Raw genomic sequence first — 19,632 nt, 5'->3', positions numbered from 1 at the left:
GTCACTGAAACATCAAAGAAAACAGGGTGAAAAGGTGAACTTAAAATTTTGGTTCTGCCCAGAGGGAAACTTAGAGGACATCAAAGTCAAGGGAAAAGGGTTTCTGCCTCCTCCTCCTCCAACAAGCCTCCTCAACCTGTGCCACGCCTCCAACCTTTGGTGCCTTTTTCGGAAGGAAGGGCCTGACCCACTTAGATGGTACCCACTTAAGCCCCAAGGGAGTGGACACGTAAGCGTATCCCCTCCCCCAGGTGACCAGGTCGAAAGGCCCTTCTGTTTTCCAGGTCTCCGGGTCCTTAATTAGGACCAGAGGCCTGGCTTTCAGCTGCAGCTGATTGTGTTGCCCGAAGTGTCGCACTATTGGAGGATTTAAATTCTCAAAGGAACAGTTTAGAAAGTTGATAGTAAAAAGTGCTTTTGCGAGACGGACATGGGGAGATTCCACCTTCACAGCCGTATGTTGTTGCTCTAAAACCCTCTTAAGGCTCTGGTGGGTCCTCTCCACCATGGCTTGGCCTGTTGGGGAATAGGGGATGCCTGTTTTGTGCTCTGTTCCCCATTGCTGCAGGAAACTTTGCAGTTCCCTGGACTTGTATGCTGGGCCGTTGTTGGTTTTGATGACCTTGGGGATGCCCGGGACAGCAAACGCCTGCACAAGATGTTTTTCGGCGTCAGCTGCCTTCTCACCTGTGTGGGCGGAGGCGTAGACTGCACTGGAGAAAGTGTCCACTGAAACGTGTACATAACTCAAGTGGCCGAAAGAAGGGATATGTGTAACATCCATTTGCCACACCTCGCAGCTAGAAAGACCTTGGGGGTTAGCTCCAGAGCTGAGTGATGGGAGCTGATGGGACTGGCACTGTGGACATGTAGCCACGATCTCCTTGTCCTGTTTGCGTGTGAGCTGGAACTGACGAACCAGGCCAGGGGCATTCTGATGGAACTGCTGGTGGCTGATCTTAGCTTGACCAAACAGATCTGGGAGCGGGGCCATCTGAACAGGAGCAGCCAGGGCATCAGCTCTTCGATTGCCCTCTGCAATGAACCCTGGCAGATCAGTGTGTGACCTGACATGCATCACAAAGAAAGGTTGCTCTCGGTGGGAGATCAGTTTTACCAATTTTGAGAGCAAGTTAAATAGGGGAATGTTGGACACCTCTTGAAGAACTGCTTCTTCAGCTCCAGACACTACACCAGCGACATATGCTGAGTCAGTTACAAGATTAAATGGTTCAGAGAACCTCTCGAAGGCCCTGACAACAGCGTCCAACTCAGCTACTTGTGGAGAACCTTCCAACTTGGCAACATCGGCCTCCCACCGCTGAGTCTGAGGATCCTTCCAAGTCATTACTGACTTGTGGGATGCTCCAGACGCGTCGGTAAACACAGTCAGTGCCTCCAAAGGGGTTTGGCTCTGAATTCTTTTTAATGATAATGAGAATTCTTGATTAAACAATGTGTGGGCTGGCCGATCAACTGCAATTTTGCCGGTGTAACTGTCCAGTGCAAATTGCAACATTTCATTAATCTCGAGCAGTTCATCAAAGGTTTTCTTTTTGAATTGGCCCGACTCTAATTTAATTGGAATGTGGATGCATTCGAAGTCACACCCCAACAACTCTCTGATCCGCGATCTTGCTTTTCTGATTAATTCTGCCATCAGCTCTGATGGCTGTGTCATCCTTTTGGACCTGTGGTGGCTGAGGAAAACCCACTTTATGATCAAGAGGCGGTCCTCCAAACCTTGGTCCTTGCCTTTGATAGAATTGTCCCATTGAAAAATCACCCTGTGGAGGTGTGGCAATTTCCCTAAGATGATAAATTTGAACGGCAGACCCGGTTGAGATCTGTGGGCCTGCCTGGTCGAAGTGGATTGCTGGATTTTTTCCAGTGCTGCCTGAGCCTCTGGAGTAAGGGCCCTAGGAGAGCTAAGCTCCTCTCCCCCTTTCAATAAATTGAAAAGAGGGGCTAGGACATCAGTAGGAATGCCCAGCCAAGGCCTTACCCAGTTCAAAGACCCACACAGCTGATGGGCATCTGCCAAGGTCTTGATATTTGTACGAATAACCAATTTTTGCGGAACAATGGCTTATTTATCTCCAAACCCAGATACTTCCAGAGTGGCATCCTTTGAATCTTGTCCTGCTGAAGCTCGAACTCTGCAGCAATCATTGCATCGATTGTCAGGTCAAGCACGTGTGTGAGTATGTTGTCGGTCGGAGCACAAACGAGGATGTCATCCATATAATGATATATTATTGCATCCTTGGCGGCTGCATGAATGGGGGACAGCAAGGAAGCGACATACCACTGGCCAATCACAGGGCTGTTCTTCATCCCCTGAGGAAGAACATGCCAATGGTAGCACTTGCTTGGGGCCTCACGGTTGACGGAAGAAACTGTGAACGCAAAACGCGGGGCGTTGTCCGGGTGAAGTGGGATATGGAGAAAACAATCTTTGATATCTATAACTGCCAGATTCCAATTTCGAGGGAGCATCGTCGTGGACGGCATCCTGGGTTGGAGAGGCCCCATATCAACAATGATGTTATTAATTTGTCGGAGGTCGTGAAGGAGCCACCACTTGTCTTTGTTTGGCTTTTTGATGACAAACACTGTGGAGTTCCACTCTGACATGGTCTCCTCCAGGTTGCCTTTAAGTAACTGCTCCTTGACGAGCTCATTGAGCGCCTTCAATTTTTGTTTATTGAGCAGCCACTGCACTACTTGTACTGGTTTGTCCGATTTCCATTTCAGTTTCCAGGTAGAGCTCTCAGCAGCGACTGCTAATTGAAAAACCTGCGGAGCCACTGGTAGGTCAATTCGGGCTCCCCACTGGGCAAGGAGGTCCCTCCCCCACAGGGGTTCCGTATAATCCAAAACGAATGGGTGTATAGATGCCAATTGCCCATCCGGCCCCTTAATTTGCACGGTGCTCTTTGATTGTTTGGCCAATTGAAGACCCCCAACACCACGGACATGACCAAACACGTCCTGCAATTCCCAATGCAACGGCCATTCCCGAGAAAAAATGATCGTCACATCTGCTCCTGTGTCCAAAAACCCTTAAGGGGTATTTGGTCTCCTCCCCTCAAGAGTTGACAAGTAATTTTTGGTTTCTCCCGCCCAAGGATCTGAGCCCAGGCCACCGTAGGACATTTGTCTTGAGGTGGTGTAGAGGGCGGTCCTGGGACCCAGGTTAGCTCAGGCACTGGAATGGCCTGAGCAATAATCTGTCCCTTGGGCAGGAAGAGGGGAGGGCGGATACAGTACAGCCCCACTGAGAATTGCCCCAGGTCTGATGTCAAGAGACCCGGGACAATGTTTACCTCTGATGGTGTGAATTTTGTGTCTCCGACAACTACATACCCACAGCTGATCCGTCCCCAGTTATCTGGGCACTCTGGGCACACAGTCACAAGATGAAAATCGGAGTCCTTCAGATGGAGTGGCTCCGTCAGCTGCAGCCTGAAAGGTTCAATTTTGGAAAAGGTGGTTAGAATGGGCATAGGTTGGAGGCATGATAAGCATGACAAGTCCGGTAAAAAAAAGTCACATTTGGTTGAGGTGGCAGGTGGTTTTCCCTTTTTCCCCTCCCTGCATAATGATGTTGAACCCGCCTTATTTATTTCTGCATGCAAGGGGGAACTGCGTTCAGCTCGTAGTTTTTTGGTAGGGGGTTCCCCCGAAGTCCCTGCCCCCTTTTAAACTCATAAAACTGCTTCCGCAGGGGGCAGTCAGGCATCCAATGCCCTAACTGTCCACACAGATGGCAGGGGGAAGTACCCCTGTGGACCGGCCCAGGGGTACTGGATGGCGGTGGATGGCTCATCTGGGAAGCAGGAGCAGGGTCAACTGTAGTGGCATCCCAGGTATCAGCAGCAGCGATGCATCTGGGCGGTGGTCGGGCCCTTGGGTCAAGGTCCCTGGAAGCCAAGGAGACTTTGTGGGCGCAGATCTCCAGCATCCGCTGCAGGGTTGGAGGAGGGTCCAGTGGCAGGCTCAAGATAGCATCCCTGCAGGCTGGATTGGCATTGGTGGAGGCCACTTCCTTTAGGAGTTCTTTCCTGATCTCTTCCTCCTGCACCTGCAATTCAATGGCTTTTCAGAGACGCTCAACAAAAAGAATGAATGGCTCGTCAGCTTGCTGCACGATCTTTGAATAGGAAATTTGGGGCACCCCTGATGGCAACCTTATAAAAGCCCTCTCTGCTGCTCTCCTGTAATACTTCAGGTGGGATGATTCTGGCCTGGAACGGCCCGTCAGCAAAAACTCTCTCCCCACACAGGTGTTTGACCGAGATGCCTTCACCATTACGATCGAGCCCCGTGTGGGGGTTCACCCACAAAGAGGGAAGGATCCCCACCACCTCCCTTCTCCATGCCGCCTCCCACATCTCATATTCAGTGGGGTTGAGGAGGCATGAGAAAAGGTTTGAGGTCATAGGGAGTGACTTCCGTTCCTGCTAGTGGCCCTTAGAATCCCCCGGAAGTATTCACTCTCCCAGGAGAAATCCTTTTGGGCCTTGCAGAGATCTTTAATTTGGTGATAGGGAAAGGGAGTTCACTGGGCTTGGGTTCCCCCACCCCCTCAGGGTGGTATGAGACCGGAGCCACTGATGGGATGGAAACCGGCTCCGGATCCCGGGTCCCTTCCCCCCTCCCCCCAGATGCCAAAGCTTGGGAACCGGAAGGGGGAGGGGAGGGGGAGTGGCTGGAGGACTTGTTGGAGGACTGGGCGGGAGCATCAGATGACGAAGGTGCCACCCCAAGGGAGGAGTTGGTGGGCGTGGTTTGTAGAGAGGGGGAGGAGAAAGGGGAGGTGCTGATAGAGGGGGGGGAAGGGAAGTTGGGAAGAGTTTGGAGAGAGGAAAGGGTTTTTTCTTGACCAAAAAGGATTGTGGAGAGAAGATGGAAAAAGGGCGGGAAAAGCCATGTGGCGCCCTCCATCTTGTGCTCCACGGGAGCCATCTTGGGAGGGGAGCTGGAAACAAACCTGAGAGGTTTTAACTGGGGATTTGGGAACTGGGAGAAAGGGAGAAGGAAAAGATCCCCTAAGAGTCTGGCCAGGACTCCTAGGGTGGGGGGATTGGGATTTCTGAGAAGAGCCAGGGGGAAGATGACCACGCTGCGCCCTGCTGGAGCGAGCTGCTCTTCTCAGAATCCCAGTATTAGGACAGGCAGGGGAGGGAAAACGGCTAGGATCAGGGTTAGAGGGAGAACTGGGTTGCAAACTCGAAGAACAGGACTGTTTTCTCAATTTGGAACCTGATTTTAATAACGTTTTAACTTGGGAGGACCAAAAGCTGATTTTTGCCAGTTTTGTCTCTCCATTTTTTACAGAGTCGTGTAATTTCTTAGTTATAAGATCCCAAAAACTATAATTATCTAATTGGTCAGTGGAAACTTCAGGAAATTGAGAAAACAGCCACTTTATTAATTTATTCAACTCTCTTTTTGGAATATGAAACTCCCCCCCCAGCAAGAATATCCCCAACTTGGGTAAAGGCTGTCTCTTGAGCTGCTGGCTGCTTTGCACCCATTGCAGAGATGTTAAGAGCAGCTCAAACCACCCACCACTTCAGGAAAAGGAGAAAGATATCACGAAAAGCTCCACGCTGGGCCCCTGTCTGAAAAGGGAGTGGCTGCGCAGCCAAGGAAAGACGAAAATTGCCTCTGCCTGCCCAGGGCAATGAGGAATAAAAGTGTTAAAAGGACAGAGGGGAGAAAAAGACTCATGGAATTCCAGCAAGGGTGAAAAAAACCGTCTGAAGTGGTGTCCTGTCCCGAGACAACTCCTGAGGTGCTTCGGAGCTACCGTCCCGTCCCTGGGGAGTACAGCGTGCTAAAACGCCACCGAATTCGCCCCCAGGGGGATTTCGCAACCAATTGAGACTGTTTGTCTCGGTACGCGGGTCCCGCAGTTCTCCTCAGCGAGGCGCTTACCAGCGCCGCGATGCCAAGAGAACACCAAGGGGCCGCATGTTGGGCGCCAAAATCTGTGGTAAACGTGACTTTAAAAGTCCCGCCTGCGCCGCTGTTTCCCGCCTGCCGGCAGACGGAGCAGGAGAAATTCATGGTTTCTTGGTTCAGCACGTGGGAGCCGCTCCGTCGTCCGTGGCTCGCAGGATCGGCATTCAGCTCTGCCAGAGGCGGACAAAAAGGCACGGGACCACAGACAGGGATGGGAGAGTGTCCCCTGACCGGGACCAGTCCAGGTTTTATTCCAGAACGTGGAGTAACACCCAGGGGAAGCCGCCGGACCGAAGGGCAGCGTGAGGAGAGAATACACGTGTTATATATGAGAAACGGGAGGGGGAGAGCTCAGACAGGCAGCGAATGGGGGGCCCACGGTGAGCGCGGGCTTTATTAGAGTGACAGGACGGGTAGCCAACCGAGAGAGCTCAAAGGTGGGACCCCGGTCCCTGGCCCAATAATTCCATGTATAGCACTGAAGTTTCTGGATAAAAGGGGGGCATTTGGGGGTGACAGAAAGGGCGGGAGTTTCCAAGGTAACTGGTGATGGACAGATAACTGGGAAAGAGGGGGAATTCCAGACAGAACCATTATACAGAAAACGGGGTAACAGAACATTCCAGCTTAAACCCAGGGAGCATAATAACACAACACAACAAACATCTTCCAACAGCAGTCCAGAGTAACAGTCTCAGAGTGTATTTGAGTCTGCGTTTACAGGGCTGTGCTAATCAGTGATGCTGAGTAACAACGTGATTAGAATGTGGCATGTTGAGGTTGCTGCTGTAGAAAAACGCATCAAGCCAAAATTTGTGCCAGATGGAAAAAACCATGGTTTCACCAAAGAAGTCACAAATCTTCTGAAATAATTTAATGAATAGTGTATTAAGAATGCAAAATACAGACCGTAGGACAACTGTATGTGATATTTCATTACATTTTGAATCTCATTTGTTGGACCAGTAACTGCTTCCATTTAAGTTTGCTGTTTGCACAATTATTTTTGTTTCTGCAGGATTGTGCATCTCTAAGTATAGTTTAGTGTGTCTGTGGGGGTTTCAAATATTTTCATCCTTGAACCTTTTGATTAAGCATTACTTACTGCTATATAAATAAGGAAACAATGATAACATGAAACAATAATTTACTCAGTTCATTACAGGTTTTTAAAAAACTTGAAGTGCATCAATAAAATTTAGCATCTGTTTTTGTAGCTAATTTTGGTGTTAGATGTTGAAATGTGAAAGGGTTGCTCATATATCAGTAAATACTGCAAGTTGGAACAGAGCCAGTGTAGCTTTGGGAGGTTCATACTGAATTTTAATACAACATACTCTTTAGAAAAATTACAGTTTTTGTGTAAATACATTAATTACAGGTGTTTATTATACTCTTATTCCTGGTTCATTACTGATTGAATGTAGAAAATATGTTGCAGTGCTCTTACGTGACACAGTGGGTCTGAAATAAACAGTAAGGGAAAAATACATGGATTCTAAGTATTTAATATCATAATTTCATTTTATGCTGCTACAGGAACATAAAGAATATTTCACTAGATTTCTCTAGGCTTGTGTTCCCTGACAACATTGTGATTTAGAGGAGCCTAGAAATATGAAGTGTACACCTACCACATTATACTACATTGCTTCTGCTGTAAGAATGTTTTCCCTGCAACTCAGGTGATTTAATACTTCAGAATTGATGTGACTTCTGTGGCACATACTGAAGTTTCACAGCAGCATAAGCTCAACATCTGTGATAAATAAGGGAGCTGTTAGAAAGCTTTCATTAAATCAAATTACTATTCTTTGTAATAGCCAAGTGGTCAGAAAATACTTACTAGGTGCCTGGTGAATTCATTCTCAGATGCCTTTAAAATTGTTATTATAGGCTACATTTCCTGGTGATATGTGTTGCCTGGAGTTGTTGCTGCAATGGGGGAAACTCCTAGTAAGATTTTTTTTTAAGCTTAGTTTTGACTGAAACTCTCATATTGTTAAGACAAAACAAGTAACACTGGCTGAACTGGTCTTGTCTTACTCACAGAGGCCAGCAGCCTGCATAGATTTAAAATTAATGCTCTACTGCAAGTGTTTCAACACATACTTTCTACCAGTACTTTTGCTTGAAGGGGTAGGGTTGTTTTTTCTGTGTAAAATAAAGCTTCTAGAGCAGGAAACCCCAGGGAGTGCAAAGAGATTATGGTGATTTCTTATGGAGTGTGAGACCAGCTTGGACTTACTGTTTCCTCTTAACACAGACATGCAGCACCAGGAGGTGCTTTCCTCACAGACCAGCAGGCACAGGACTGAGAATTGGCTAGAGGTGCTTAATAGCTTGCCCTGACAGTATCTGACAGCAGTTCAAAAGATAGAACATTCATGTTTGCCATTTTTATGCTATGTTACTTAAGATTACGCTGATAGCTTTGGTGAACTGATTCTTTACTCAGAAGTTTAGATGTGGTATTCTGTAAATTTGAACTCTTTAAATATTCACAAATAGTTTGGGTTTTTTTTTCCCATTACAAAACTATTTCTTATTTTCAATCATTAATTTGTCAAGTAATAATTGGGAGAAACCTATCCTCTTCTCAGAAACTGGTTGAGTGGAGAAAGAAGTGATTTTACTTGTTGAAGAAACACATTAATGTAACAATCTTGCAAGACATAAAAGGGAAAAAGACCTTTGAGATTGAAGGTGAAGATCCTATCTTGTTTCTCTCTGTCTTTGGGATTATGGCGTTGTAAAATTTGTGTTAATTGAGACCACTCTCTTTGCATCTCTTGTTTTGCAGAATGATGATAAGGCTGGTCACCCACTAAACTTCTGAGTATGTTTCCAGACACAGAACTGACAGTCAAAGCTGTCCTAGTTTAGTAGCAGCAGTTTGCATAAAAATTGCTTTGTAGATAGGAATATTTAAAAGTCTAAATTGGGAGTGGAGTGGCTGGAGAGCACCCCTGCAGAAGGAGACCTGTTGTGCTGGTGAATGGCCCACTTCACTCCCAGACTGCTGACAGATGTCATCTGGGGTGCATCAGACACAGCACAACCAGAGAGTCAGCAGTGGGGACAGTCTTCTGTATTTAGTGTTTGTGAGGCCTCACCTGGAGCACTGAGAGCAGTTCTGGGTCTCACACTTGAGGAAGGATGTGAAGGCACTGGGATGCACCCAGAGGAGGGCAGTGGGGCTGGTGGAAGGGCTGGAAGGGCTGTCCAGTGAGGAGCAGCTGTGGACTCCTCAGCTGTCACATGGGGTTTGTTCATTTTGGAGAAAAGGAGGCTGAGGAGTGACCTCACTGCTCTCTGCAGCTTCCTGGGGAGGGGAAGTGGAGAGGGAGGGAGGTGCTGATCTCTGTTCCCTGGGATCCAGGGACAGGACACATGGGAAGGGCTCACAGCCGTGCCAGGGGATGTTCAGACTTGACATTAAGAAACATTAATTCATTGAGAGAGTGTTTGAACATTGGAACAGGCTGCCCAGAGAGGTGGGTGGTGCCCCAAGGCTGTCAATGTTTAGCAGACATTTGGACAATGCCCTCCAAAACATGCTTTAGTTTTTTGCTAGCCCTGAATTGATTAGGCAGTTTAACTTTGTAATTCTCGTAGGTCCCTTCCAATTAGAATATCCTAGCCTAGCTTTAGGGAAGTGAAGCGGGCTCAGTATGGGAGTCCAAATGATTCAAAAGTCATGTCACTGGTGGTTGTTTTTTGGATCAATAAGAACTATTGTGTGAGGAAATGATTTTCATAATCACCTATGATATTTAGATGTTTCTAGCATTATAGTATGAAATATGGAATTTAATTAATTTGGATCAGGAAGGTTCTAAAGTCAGTTAAGTGGGTAATACAGAGCAATCAATTACAGAGCAATTTCTACAACCTGTATCTTTCCTATTGCACAATAAAAATCTGGGAAATTGAACAAACTATGAGGAAGTAGAACTGGAGAAATTAGAAGGTTGCCTCCAAAAGCAGGGTGCAATTATTTTTTTCTCAAGAGCTAACTGTAAGTTGTGTAATGTACTGTATTGGGAATCAATTTACATAAGTATAAATTGTTACATTGATTTGATGTATAAAAGTAGTCTTTTTTTCCCCCACCATATCTAGGCTTTTAAATTACTTGCTTTAATTTAAGTGCTTAGTCCATACTAAAATTCAATTGAGATAAAGACCCTGTCCCACTGCAGTTTCAGTCTGTGGAGTAGCTGGGTTAAGTTTTATGATTCTCTAATGTAAAAATATTTTACTGTATTAAAAAAATATGTTTCTAGAAAAAGAGCTACTTGAAAGCCATGGCCATCTCATTCAAGTGTAAAGAATGTGTTCAGTGTGTTTGGTACTATAATGTAAGCAAATAATGTAATGGAGTGTTCTTTTCCAGGCACTATTAAATATTGCTCTGTGAAAAGGTGTGTCTCCAAAGTTGAAATAAATAAGGAATTGACTGTATTGGACTTTTGGTACTGATAAACAAATGTAAAGACAGCAAAACCCTCAGAAATGGTCTGTGTTGTTGAAAATGCTGAAAAAAATGTGTAGATGGAAAGAAATGCAGTTCTGGAAAATTATTGAAAAACTGCAGTCATAAAGAATGGGAAATGCATTGTAGATCACTATATGCATTGACAGCTTTATAGTTTAGTGCTGGTATTTACAAAAATCAAAGTTTCTAAATCAAACTGAAGAAGAAGGTTTTTTCTGTCTGTAAAAATTATTACATGCTCAAGATTTCCATACTTATTCAGGGGAAGATTGTTACTTCCTTAAAAAAAAACAGCAAAAAAAAAAACCCAGCAAAAGCTCTGATTCTCTCCTCTTTTTCCATTTAAAATTTTTCTGAAATCAAATAATGTGATACTTAGTGAGATTTTAATCCAGAGCTAAGATGGTTAGTGTTCTGTGGGACCTCATCTGGTCCCTCCTTAATCCTAACCCACAGGGTCACTCCTTTGTCACCCCTCATCCATCTTGAGGCAGTGCTCCATGCACTCCAGCTGCTCTCTCATGTAAAGAGCAATTCTCTCCTTGACTTCCTTGACTGCTTTTCCCCAGGAGTCTGAACTCTACGTTGCATAGCTCTTGTTCTGCCTCTGTGATCCTGACAGCATCCTGGTCCTACAGCTGCACACAGACACCCAACTCACCACATTTATCACCCACACTGCATGCAGGAATACACAGGCATGTCATGCCAGCATGTTGAGGTCCTGGAAAGGATTTGTGGGACTTCTCACATTGGTGCTTTGCAGGGATCTTCTTGCCCACCTGCACCTCCTGTTTTGTTGTCTTAGTGATTGATCCCTTCCCATCTTACTGTGCCCTTTCCTTAGCAGTCTCCTTCCTCAGGACTGTGGGTCACCCTCTCCACCCTGTGTAGTTACTGGTTTAAAGCTCTCCTAATGAGGTCAGCCATCTTACTGACAAAAATACTTTTACTCTGCTTAGGAAGGGGCTTCCTATCTTTCAAGCAGATGGTGGTCTGCAAAAAGGGTCCCATGGTTGTCGAATACAGACCCATGTGGCTGACACTGGTTCTGCAGCTACTTACCAGCCTGGATTGTCAGTGCTCCCCTTGCACCTTTTCTCTTCCCTAGCAGGATTAAGGAGGACGCAGCCTGATCCCTTGTGCTTTTCATGTCTGCCCCTAGAACTCTTTAGTCACTTTTGGTACCGTCCAGTTTCCCCTGGCAGCGTCATTGCTGCCCACATTTCTTATGACCTTGCCTTTGCTCCTCTTCCCTGTATTTACCTATACCCAGAAATTTGGGTGGATTTGCTTTTTGCAGTGCCTGAACTACAAGAGATGGTTATGCTCCTGGCATATGTTTTAGTCCTCAGTTTCTGTGGATTGTTAGCCACAGTTTTATTTATGTATAAGGACTTCCTTCCTTCTTGTTATTTGTGTAAATAGTCACCTTGTCCTGTTTTTCATTTTGTTTGTCTGTTCCCACAATTATAGCATATTTAAGGTTTTTCACTCTGTTTCTGTTGGAGAGATGTAACCATGTATTGTGACATCAGATGTGGCATTGGATCCTTTTGAAAATAAATTAAATTAATTGTCAAAAACTGGCCTTGTGTAATATTGTGTCATTGGCATGTCTACATGGGATGGCGTTCATTGTGTGCTGAAGCCAAAGGTCACGTTTCAGTACCAGGGGCTATAAATCTAGAAATTTAGTTTGTCTGTTGTGAGCTAAGCCTTTATAATGATCTCTCTTGAGTATTTTGTGAATATTTTGTCATCACTTTGGAATGAAGGTCTAGCTGGAAGAAGTTGGAAAACCTGGGAAAGAGGGGAAAAACCTGAGCTCACTGGCATAATTATTTCTTTTAAAGCCAAAATATGTGTGAAAACTTTCTCTGTCTGCAGTGTTTATTTCCTTAAGGTCAGCTTCCCTGAAGCATTTGCACTGTACATTGATGCTGATTTAAAAAAAGATGAAGTGAATATTATGAGCTGAAATTTTTCTCAGTTTATTGTCCCATCCAGTATTTTTTCTTCTATTTTAGGTGATTATTAGGCCATAAGAGTCTAATAATTATGATTGCAAGAACTTCGGATTGGCAAATCTGTCTTTTAATTGAAAATAGAATAAAACATTCTTTTCCTGGATGGCTGTGTTGTACTGTATGCAGTGAAATCTTAAATGAGTTTCTATTAGAAATTGGAATGCTAGACTCCAGAAGGAGTGAAAAAGAATGCCAGCCTTTTCTTTGTAAATATAAAACTTTCATAATTGAATTTTACAAGCTTCACAGTACAGTTTATGGTGTGACATATTGTATACCCATCAGTTTCTATTAACATTAAACAGTTTTGTCAACAGCTGATGGCAGTAGAATTATATCTATTTATGAAATTCATTGTAGGGATAAAGAAAATTTGATGTTTTCCTCTGTGCTAATTGACATGTAGAACAACTGTGTCTGCTGCTTCACTGCATTTTGCTACTTTAAAAAATAAATTACAGTATGAAAATAATACTGTAACTGTGTTCCCTGAATTAAATATAGATCCAAGGCTCTATTTTAAAGTTGAGTGAATATGATAATTTGATTTATGTCACAATTAGTTGAGGTGTTCTTTGGAGGAATAATGTGTAGCAAAGGTGCTTAGTCCTTAAAACAGATGGGAAAATCAGGTAGTTTAGATGCTAATGAGGTTTCTGAAGGAGATATAGTATTACTAAATTGTGAGTTATGGGGATTGGATAATTTTAGTGTAAATTTTCAGTTTAGTTTTGCTGTTGAAGGTGGTTTGCTGCAGTTCACAGGTCACAAGCCCATACTGACGGTACATGGTATGATTTCAGATGTGCTATTATTTCATAAGCTGAAAACTGATGGGGAAGGTCTTTTAAACACATGCATAGAAAACTTGTAGCTCTTAAACTATGACATATGGAGATAATTTCAGAATATTTGATCCAGGGCATGCTTGAGTATGAATAGCCAAACACAGAATAACCCAAAAAATAATTTGCTACCACCTTGCCTGACCCTTCTGGCTTCCTGAACAGCGTGTCTCACTATGGACTGGCAAGCAAAACATTTCAGCCTTGGCTTCCAACAGCTTTGTCCTCTCCTTTTTCATCCAGTCTTCATCCTCTACTGTACATGACCTGAACATGACCTGTTCCCTTCCCTTCCAAACTGTCTTCAGTCAACTTCCAGTATTTCCCCATGCTCCACATACCTTTCCTTCTCCAGAAAGACCTTATGGTGTTTATGTTTTACTCTGAAGATGACCAGATTGACTCTGTAACCTACTGTATTTGAAAAAAGTATGTATGATACTCTGAAATTAGTTGAGGTTTTCTGGTCAGGAATAATCTATATACAAGAGGAATATAGTTCCTAAGGCAGAAAGGAAAATAGGATTTTACCGTCCTATTATGTTGTTGTGCTGATGTCAGACATGCATATTTGGGGGTATTTAACATCTGGGATATTATTCTGATGTAGTGGATTATTTTTTCCCTTATAAATTGTCTACATTTCATTTAGAAATAAATACTGTGGTTTTTTTTTGGCGGGGGGGAAATTAGTCTCCGTATGAAACATAAGTTTAGATGGTTTGCCAAAGACAAAACCTGCTATGTCTGGCTAAAGTTTAAGATAGCCTTGTGAATGTTATCTCTCCAAAACAGTTCTACAGAAATTTTTAAAGTGGATTGTTTCATTCATACCTGCATGAAAAATTCTTCTCTGGTGACAGCTCTGGAGATGTGCTTTGTCTTTGTTGTACACAGTAACTCAGATAAATTGTAATGTAAGAAATCTGTACCTTCCATGTACAAAATTAGGTCAGCAGTTGGATTGTTTTCAATTAAATGAAAGACATAATGTCCTTTTAAGGTGATTTTTATTAATCTGTGTTTGAAATGTAGCTGACAGTGGTGTGAAGTAGGAAGTGTCTAGAGAGCCATAGGCTGATAGAAACATGCTTTGGATTCATGGTAATTTGTTACCTAGGGAGTTCCAAGTCAGAAGTGCTGTCCTATTTCTTAGTAACTCTTCAGGATTTTTTTTCCCTTTATTTTTATTTTGCATATACTTGTCCCTTCACTGTTAAACCATATAAGTTTCTTTTTTTTTTTGCTTATGATAACTTCTACCAGAAGAGTACATAGGTTAGCTGTGGTCATTGAAGAAGGTCTTTTTTTTTACTCTTTCCATATAATGCCATAAAATATATGGTTTTTACATTGAAAGTGGTTGTGAAAATCTGTTAACTGTGTCTGTTCTTACGCATTCCTCCTCAGACTCCTAGTGCTTCAGGACCCTTCACTGTAGTAACTCTTCCTGTGTTTGTCTTGTTTCCCACCTTTCTGATGGTAATGCCCTTTTCTAATCCTTTTGCATGTCAGATATATTCTCCTTGAGGTCAACAGATTGCATACTTTTAGGTGGATTGAATCAGTAGCATAACAACTCAGTCTACTCCTTTGCTAAATAACGTTGAACTGCTGAACATTGAGTTTATATTTCCATCAACCTTGCTGTACTGACCCCAAGATCTCATTTCTGTGTGCATTTGGATTACTAAACTGGAATAGTTCTTTACCCATGTGCACCTCTCTAAATATTCACTCTATAATTTACTGTTGCTTTAATCAGTACCTCTCAAGCTTTTTGTGTTGTTTTTGCATGGCCTGGTTTTGGTAGTGGGGGGGGCACTAGAGGTGGCTCCTGTGGGAAGCTGCCAGAAGCTTCCACCATGTCTGTCAGAGCCAATCCCTGATGGCTCTGAAGATGGACATGCTGCTGGCCAAAGCTGGGCCAATTAGAGAGGGTGGTAACACCTCTGTGATGACATATTTAAGAAGAAAATCAAAACAAAGGGGACACAGTTTTTTCTTACCCAGAGAAGAGGAGGAGGGAAAACAACATGGAGACACCAAGGTCAGTGGAGAAGGAGGGGGAGGAAGTGCTCCAGGCATTGGAGCCGAGATTCCTCTGCAGGCTGTGGTGAAGACCATGGTGAAGCAGCTGTGCCCCTGCAGCCCATGGGTACACAGGGAATGCAGAGATCCACCTGCAGCCCTTGGGGGAGGTGCCCATGCTGGAGCCGATGGATGCCTGGAGGAGGCTGTGATCCAGTGAGAGACCCAGTGGAGAGAGGGCCCTTGCAGGTGCAGTAGGGCTGTTGTTTGTGAGAGTGGACCCACACTGGAGAAGTTCATGGAGAGCTGTCTCCTGTGGGAGGCACCCCATGTCCTCCCAGGGGAAGGACTCCTCTCCTGGAGGAGTGGAAGAACCCCTCAGGTGATGTACTGACCAAAACCCCCACGCCCTGTCTCCCTGCACTGTTGGAGGGAAGAAGGGAGGGGGTGGGGGAACAGAGGTGTATTTAAGGGTTTGTTTGACTTCTCGTTATCCTCCCCTGATTTTGTTAGTAATAAATTCACCTTGTACCTTTAAGTTGAACCTGTTTTGCCCTTGGAGTGTTTTCTCCCCTTCCTTAACTCATGAACCCTTCATTAAATTATTTTCTCTTTGCCCATCTCTATTATTCATTAAATTATTTTCCCTCTGTCTAGCTGTAGCAGGGGAGGGTGGGTGAGCAGCTTTCGTGGGTGCCTGGCATTTGGCCGGTGTCAAACTATAACAGCTTTTATTCCAGTTCTTCACATTTGGTTTCCCTGTTTGCTACTTTCAGACAGCATCTTCATCATCATCATCATCTTCATCACCTCATCTGTCAGAGTCCAGCTGATGTTCCTGGGACTCTCCATTGAGTGCCTACTTCCTCCTGTATAAACTAACCATAATATTTTAGCTAAAACTTTCTCAAGTAACTTTGAAGTTTCAAAGCTAAGCACCATCCAGTCCTCATAATTTGTTCTCATTTCATTTATTCTCAACAACCTCTTTTTCTGACAGCTTAGAAAAAAGAGATTCTTTGACTCTTTCATGAAGTAATATTTCATCCTGGAAATCTCTGAAGGTCTGAGGTAGTGATCACAGAAGGAAAAAAAAAATCTTTTCTTGTACCAGCTCCTTTTATATGGTGACTGTTGTTTACTTTTTCTGACAAGGTTGCTGACTCCAATGTATATGAAAGAGGATTTGTTACTGGTTTTCCCTCAACTTTTTTTTAGTGTGCCTTTAATGTTGCTCTGTTTTGATTTATTTAAGTTCACAGTCCCTTGTGTATTCCTTATATGACACAGCTCTTCAAGGTCTGCTTTCAAGCAGCTGTTTTGCCACTTAGCTATGAATGCTTACATTTTCTTTTTTCTCAGCTGCTTTGTGCTGGGTAGTAGACGTGTTTTTACTTACATAAATTATTTTAAGTTTCTAAGAAATGCAGTGGTCTGAATGAGATTGCTTTAGATAGCATGTGTTTATCTGTGCAGGTACTGACTCTTGCTTGATATTTGCAGATATGAGATTAATTTAAAATGGTCTTAGTTCCTGAAAAAGTAATGACATACTTCGTAAATATCAAGAAGACCACAAGGATGTCATTAAAAGCTTATGTGTCTATTGTGGTTACAGTTATGTTCTTCTCAGTAGCTGTTGCGTGGCTGCATTTTGGATTTGTGGTGGAAAAAGTGTTGATAACATTCTTCACATAGCTGTGCAGTTACTGTGGCAAAGAATGGAATAGGTGACCTCATGAAGTACCTTGTAGCTCTGCATTTCAACTCTGAGCTGGTCCTGTCAGCTTGAACTTGAGGAATTCCAGTCTCAGTGGTGCAAAGCTGAGGCTGTAGAGCCAATCCTGATCAGGATAGGGGAATGTTAAGGTGTAGGAGAGAAGCTGCCCATTTTGAGCAGGAGTAACTGTGAGGGTTCAGCTGCTCATGTGTAGACTGACTGCATCATTGCTTTATTAGGATTATAGGTAGCAATAGGAATGCTTGAATACAAAAAAAAAAATATATTTTTAGTGCATCTATTATAGGAGGACATCACTTTCTCTTCTAAAAATATGATTTTGCAAATAAAAGAAAAACTTTGAGATAATAATGCATCCGAGATTTCTTTCTTGTTGATATTGTATTTTTTTTTATACTTACGGTTTTTATATACTTTTAGATAAGAAATTCTTACGTTTCTGCTCAAAGAAAATAACCTTTTTTTTCTTATGAAGTTTATTAACTAGAAAACCTAGACATTTGATCATACTAATTATCTGGAAGTGGTTGGATTTTACCTTCCTCAGAGAAGTACCTTGAAAATTACTGCAGATAAAGGGGCAAACCTGACATAAATTTACCAGGTGTGTCATCTGTAGGCCTGTATACTTTTTAAATCACCATTTTGTTTTGTTTTCTCTCAGGAAAGGAGACAGAGAAAGCCAAAGATCGGTGTGAAAAAGCCACTATGAAACTTCATATGTTGCATAACCAGTATGTGTTGGCACTGAAAGGAGCACAATTACATCAGCACCAATATTATGATACTACACTTCCTCTGTTACTTGATTCACTGCAGAAGATGCAAGAAGAAATGATTAAAGCCCTGTAAGATGTATTCTTAAATATTTCTAACTTGTAAAATTTCTTTGTGTAGTATTCTAATTAATTTATAAGAATAGTTGAAAATAAGAAACTGTGATTAATTACTTATATATAACAGTTGGGGGATAACAGTTGAAAAAAGTCTATCCAATTGATACATACAGTAGTTGTGAGTGCTCACTTAAGCCTATCAACAAGACACCATCTTCTTACAAATTCTTACAGATTGACTGCGGTGTTTATATTTGAGCTCATGATTTTTCCTTCAGTTTATAGACTATAGCAAGTTTGTTGCCTCTCTGGTAGTCATTATTATGAAATTCCACCAGCAACAAATTTGGTTTAAACTGCCCAACTGTCTTGAAGGTGATTGTGGAGGAGCTACAATCAGATGCATAGTTAATGGTATGGGTGGGAGGATTAACAGGATTATGTAAACTTGATCTCTCTGTAAGGAGTCTCCCCTTAAAAATACTATAACCTCTTTCCTAAAAGATCATTCTTACATCATTACAGAGTACATGCAAAGTGATGATATCTGAGAACAGATAGTGAGGACTTTCAGCCCTCCTTTCTGGTTTGTAACCACCATGCTGCCTCCTTGTCTTAGCTTAAAAAAGGGGTGGTTAGCTTTTTATGTAAGTGTTTAATTTAGATGTGAAACACTCTTTTTTAGTTCATTGTCTTACCTATTCTGAATTCAGAATTTGTCTCGATTTCAGTGCACAGGAACTGAGGGAGAGTTGGAGATTCCACACTTTATATGGTGCAGGCATCATTAGCGTCCCTGTGCAGTAACATTTTAATTTTTTTGCTTCAGGTGCTGGTATTGAAGTAAAGCTTTGTAGTACTACCTGTATGGTCCTTTTAATTTTATATGTAAGATCACAGCAAAAGGCTACAGTTAAATATGTGTGCTCTAATTCAGGTGATTGTTTTAGAATCACAAGCTATAATAATTAACTGAGGAAATTTATGATGGAACAGGAGCTTATTGAAACTTATCTTTACTCTTCCTGGAGTAAAAACCTGTAGAAAATACTTTTTTCACTACATAGACTTTTTTGTGAGTTCTGAATGTATTGGAAAATGATTCTATTATAATAACTTTTTTTTGGTGCACATATAGAGATGCTGATTTCAGGTGTAGAGCTTAGTGTGACAACCTCTGTGAAACAAAATTTCCTCAATAACCCAAATTTTGCAGGTAAATTAGGTTTTTAGACCTAATAGATTATTATTGCTGATGATATTTTTCCTCTTTTTTGTCATTGTAATTGATAGAGATTCTCTAAGATATGGCACTGCTATGGTTGATGTTTACCTATCTTTTCATCACACTCCATGAAGTACTTTCTGGAACTTTTTCACACATTATATTCTCAGAAAAAGACAAGATTTAATGCCTTCTCTTGCCTGTTTTCTGCTCAGAATTAGTGCACTGAAAAAATCCTATCACGCCATTCTTTTTTTTTACAGAGCAAACACAACTTGAGATCTTCTCCAGAAAAAATGCATTTACACTTTTTCCTCTGCATATTTGGCTAGACAAAATTCATCTCTGTTTTTTGGGTGGCCACCATGCGTCAGATCCTGGCAAACGAACAAGTTTATCAGAGATAAAAATGAAATAGGAAATAATTATGTAGGTACATGATGAAGGAAA

The 19,632-nt window shown here is 42.7% G+C and overlaps 1 protein-coding gene across 7 annotated transcripts in view; it reads left to right on the top strand.

The window, feature by feature from the left end:
• The window catches only part of FER (FER tyrosine kinase), a 164,506-nt gene that overhangs the window by 30,532 nt on the left and 114,342 nt on the right, over window positions 1–19,632 (top strand). For all 7 annotated transcript variants that reach the window (XR_011682566.1, XM_071448684.1, XM_071448689.1 and 4 more), the window contains one exon: window positions 17,786–17,969. Coding sequence is in view for 6 of the 7 variants with exons in the window: in XM_071448684.1 (XP_071304785.1) it covers window positions 17,786–17,969 (184 nt within the window). In the remaining variant the exon portion in view is untranslated. The remainder of the gene's footprint in view (window positions 1–17,785; window positions 17,970–19,632) is intronic.

This window comes from Agelaius tricolor, unplaced genomic scaffold (assembly GCF_023055355.1).
Source record: "Agelaius tricolor isolate 1412-34295 unplaced genomic scaffold, bAgeTri1.0.p SCAF_27, whole genome shotgun sequence".
Lineage (NCBI taxonomy): Eukaryota > Metazoa > Chordata > Aves > Passeriformes > Icteridae > Agelaius > Agelaius tricolor.
This window is presented reverse-complemented; position numbering and strand designations above follow the sequence as displayed.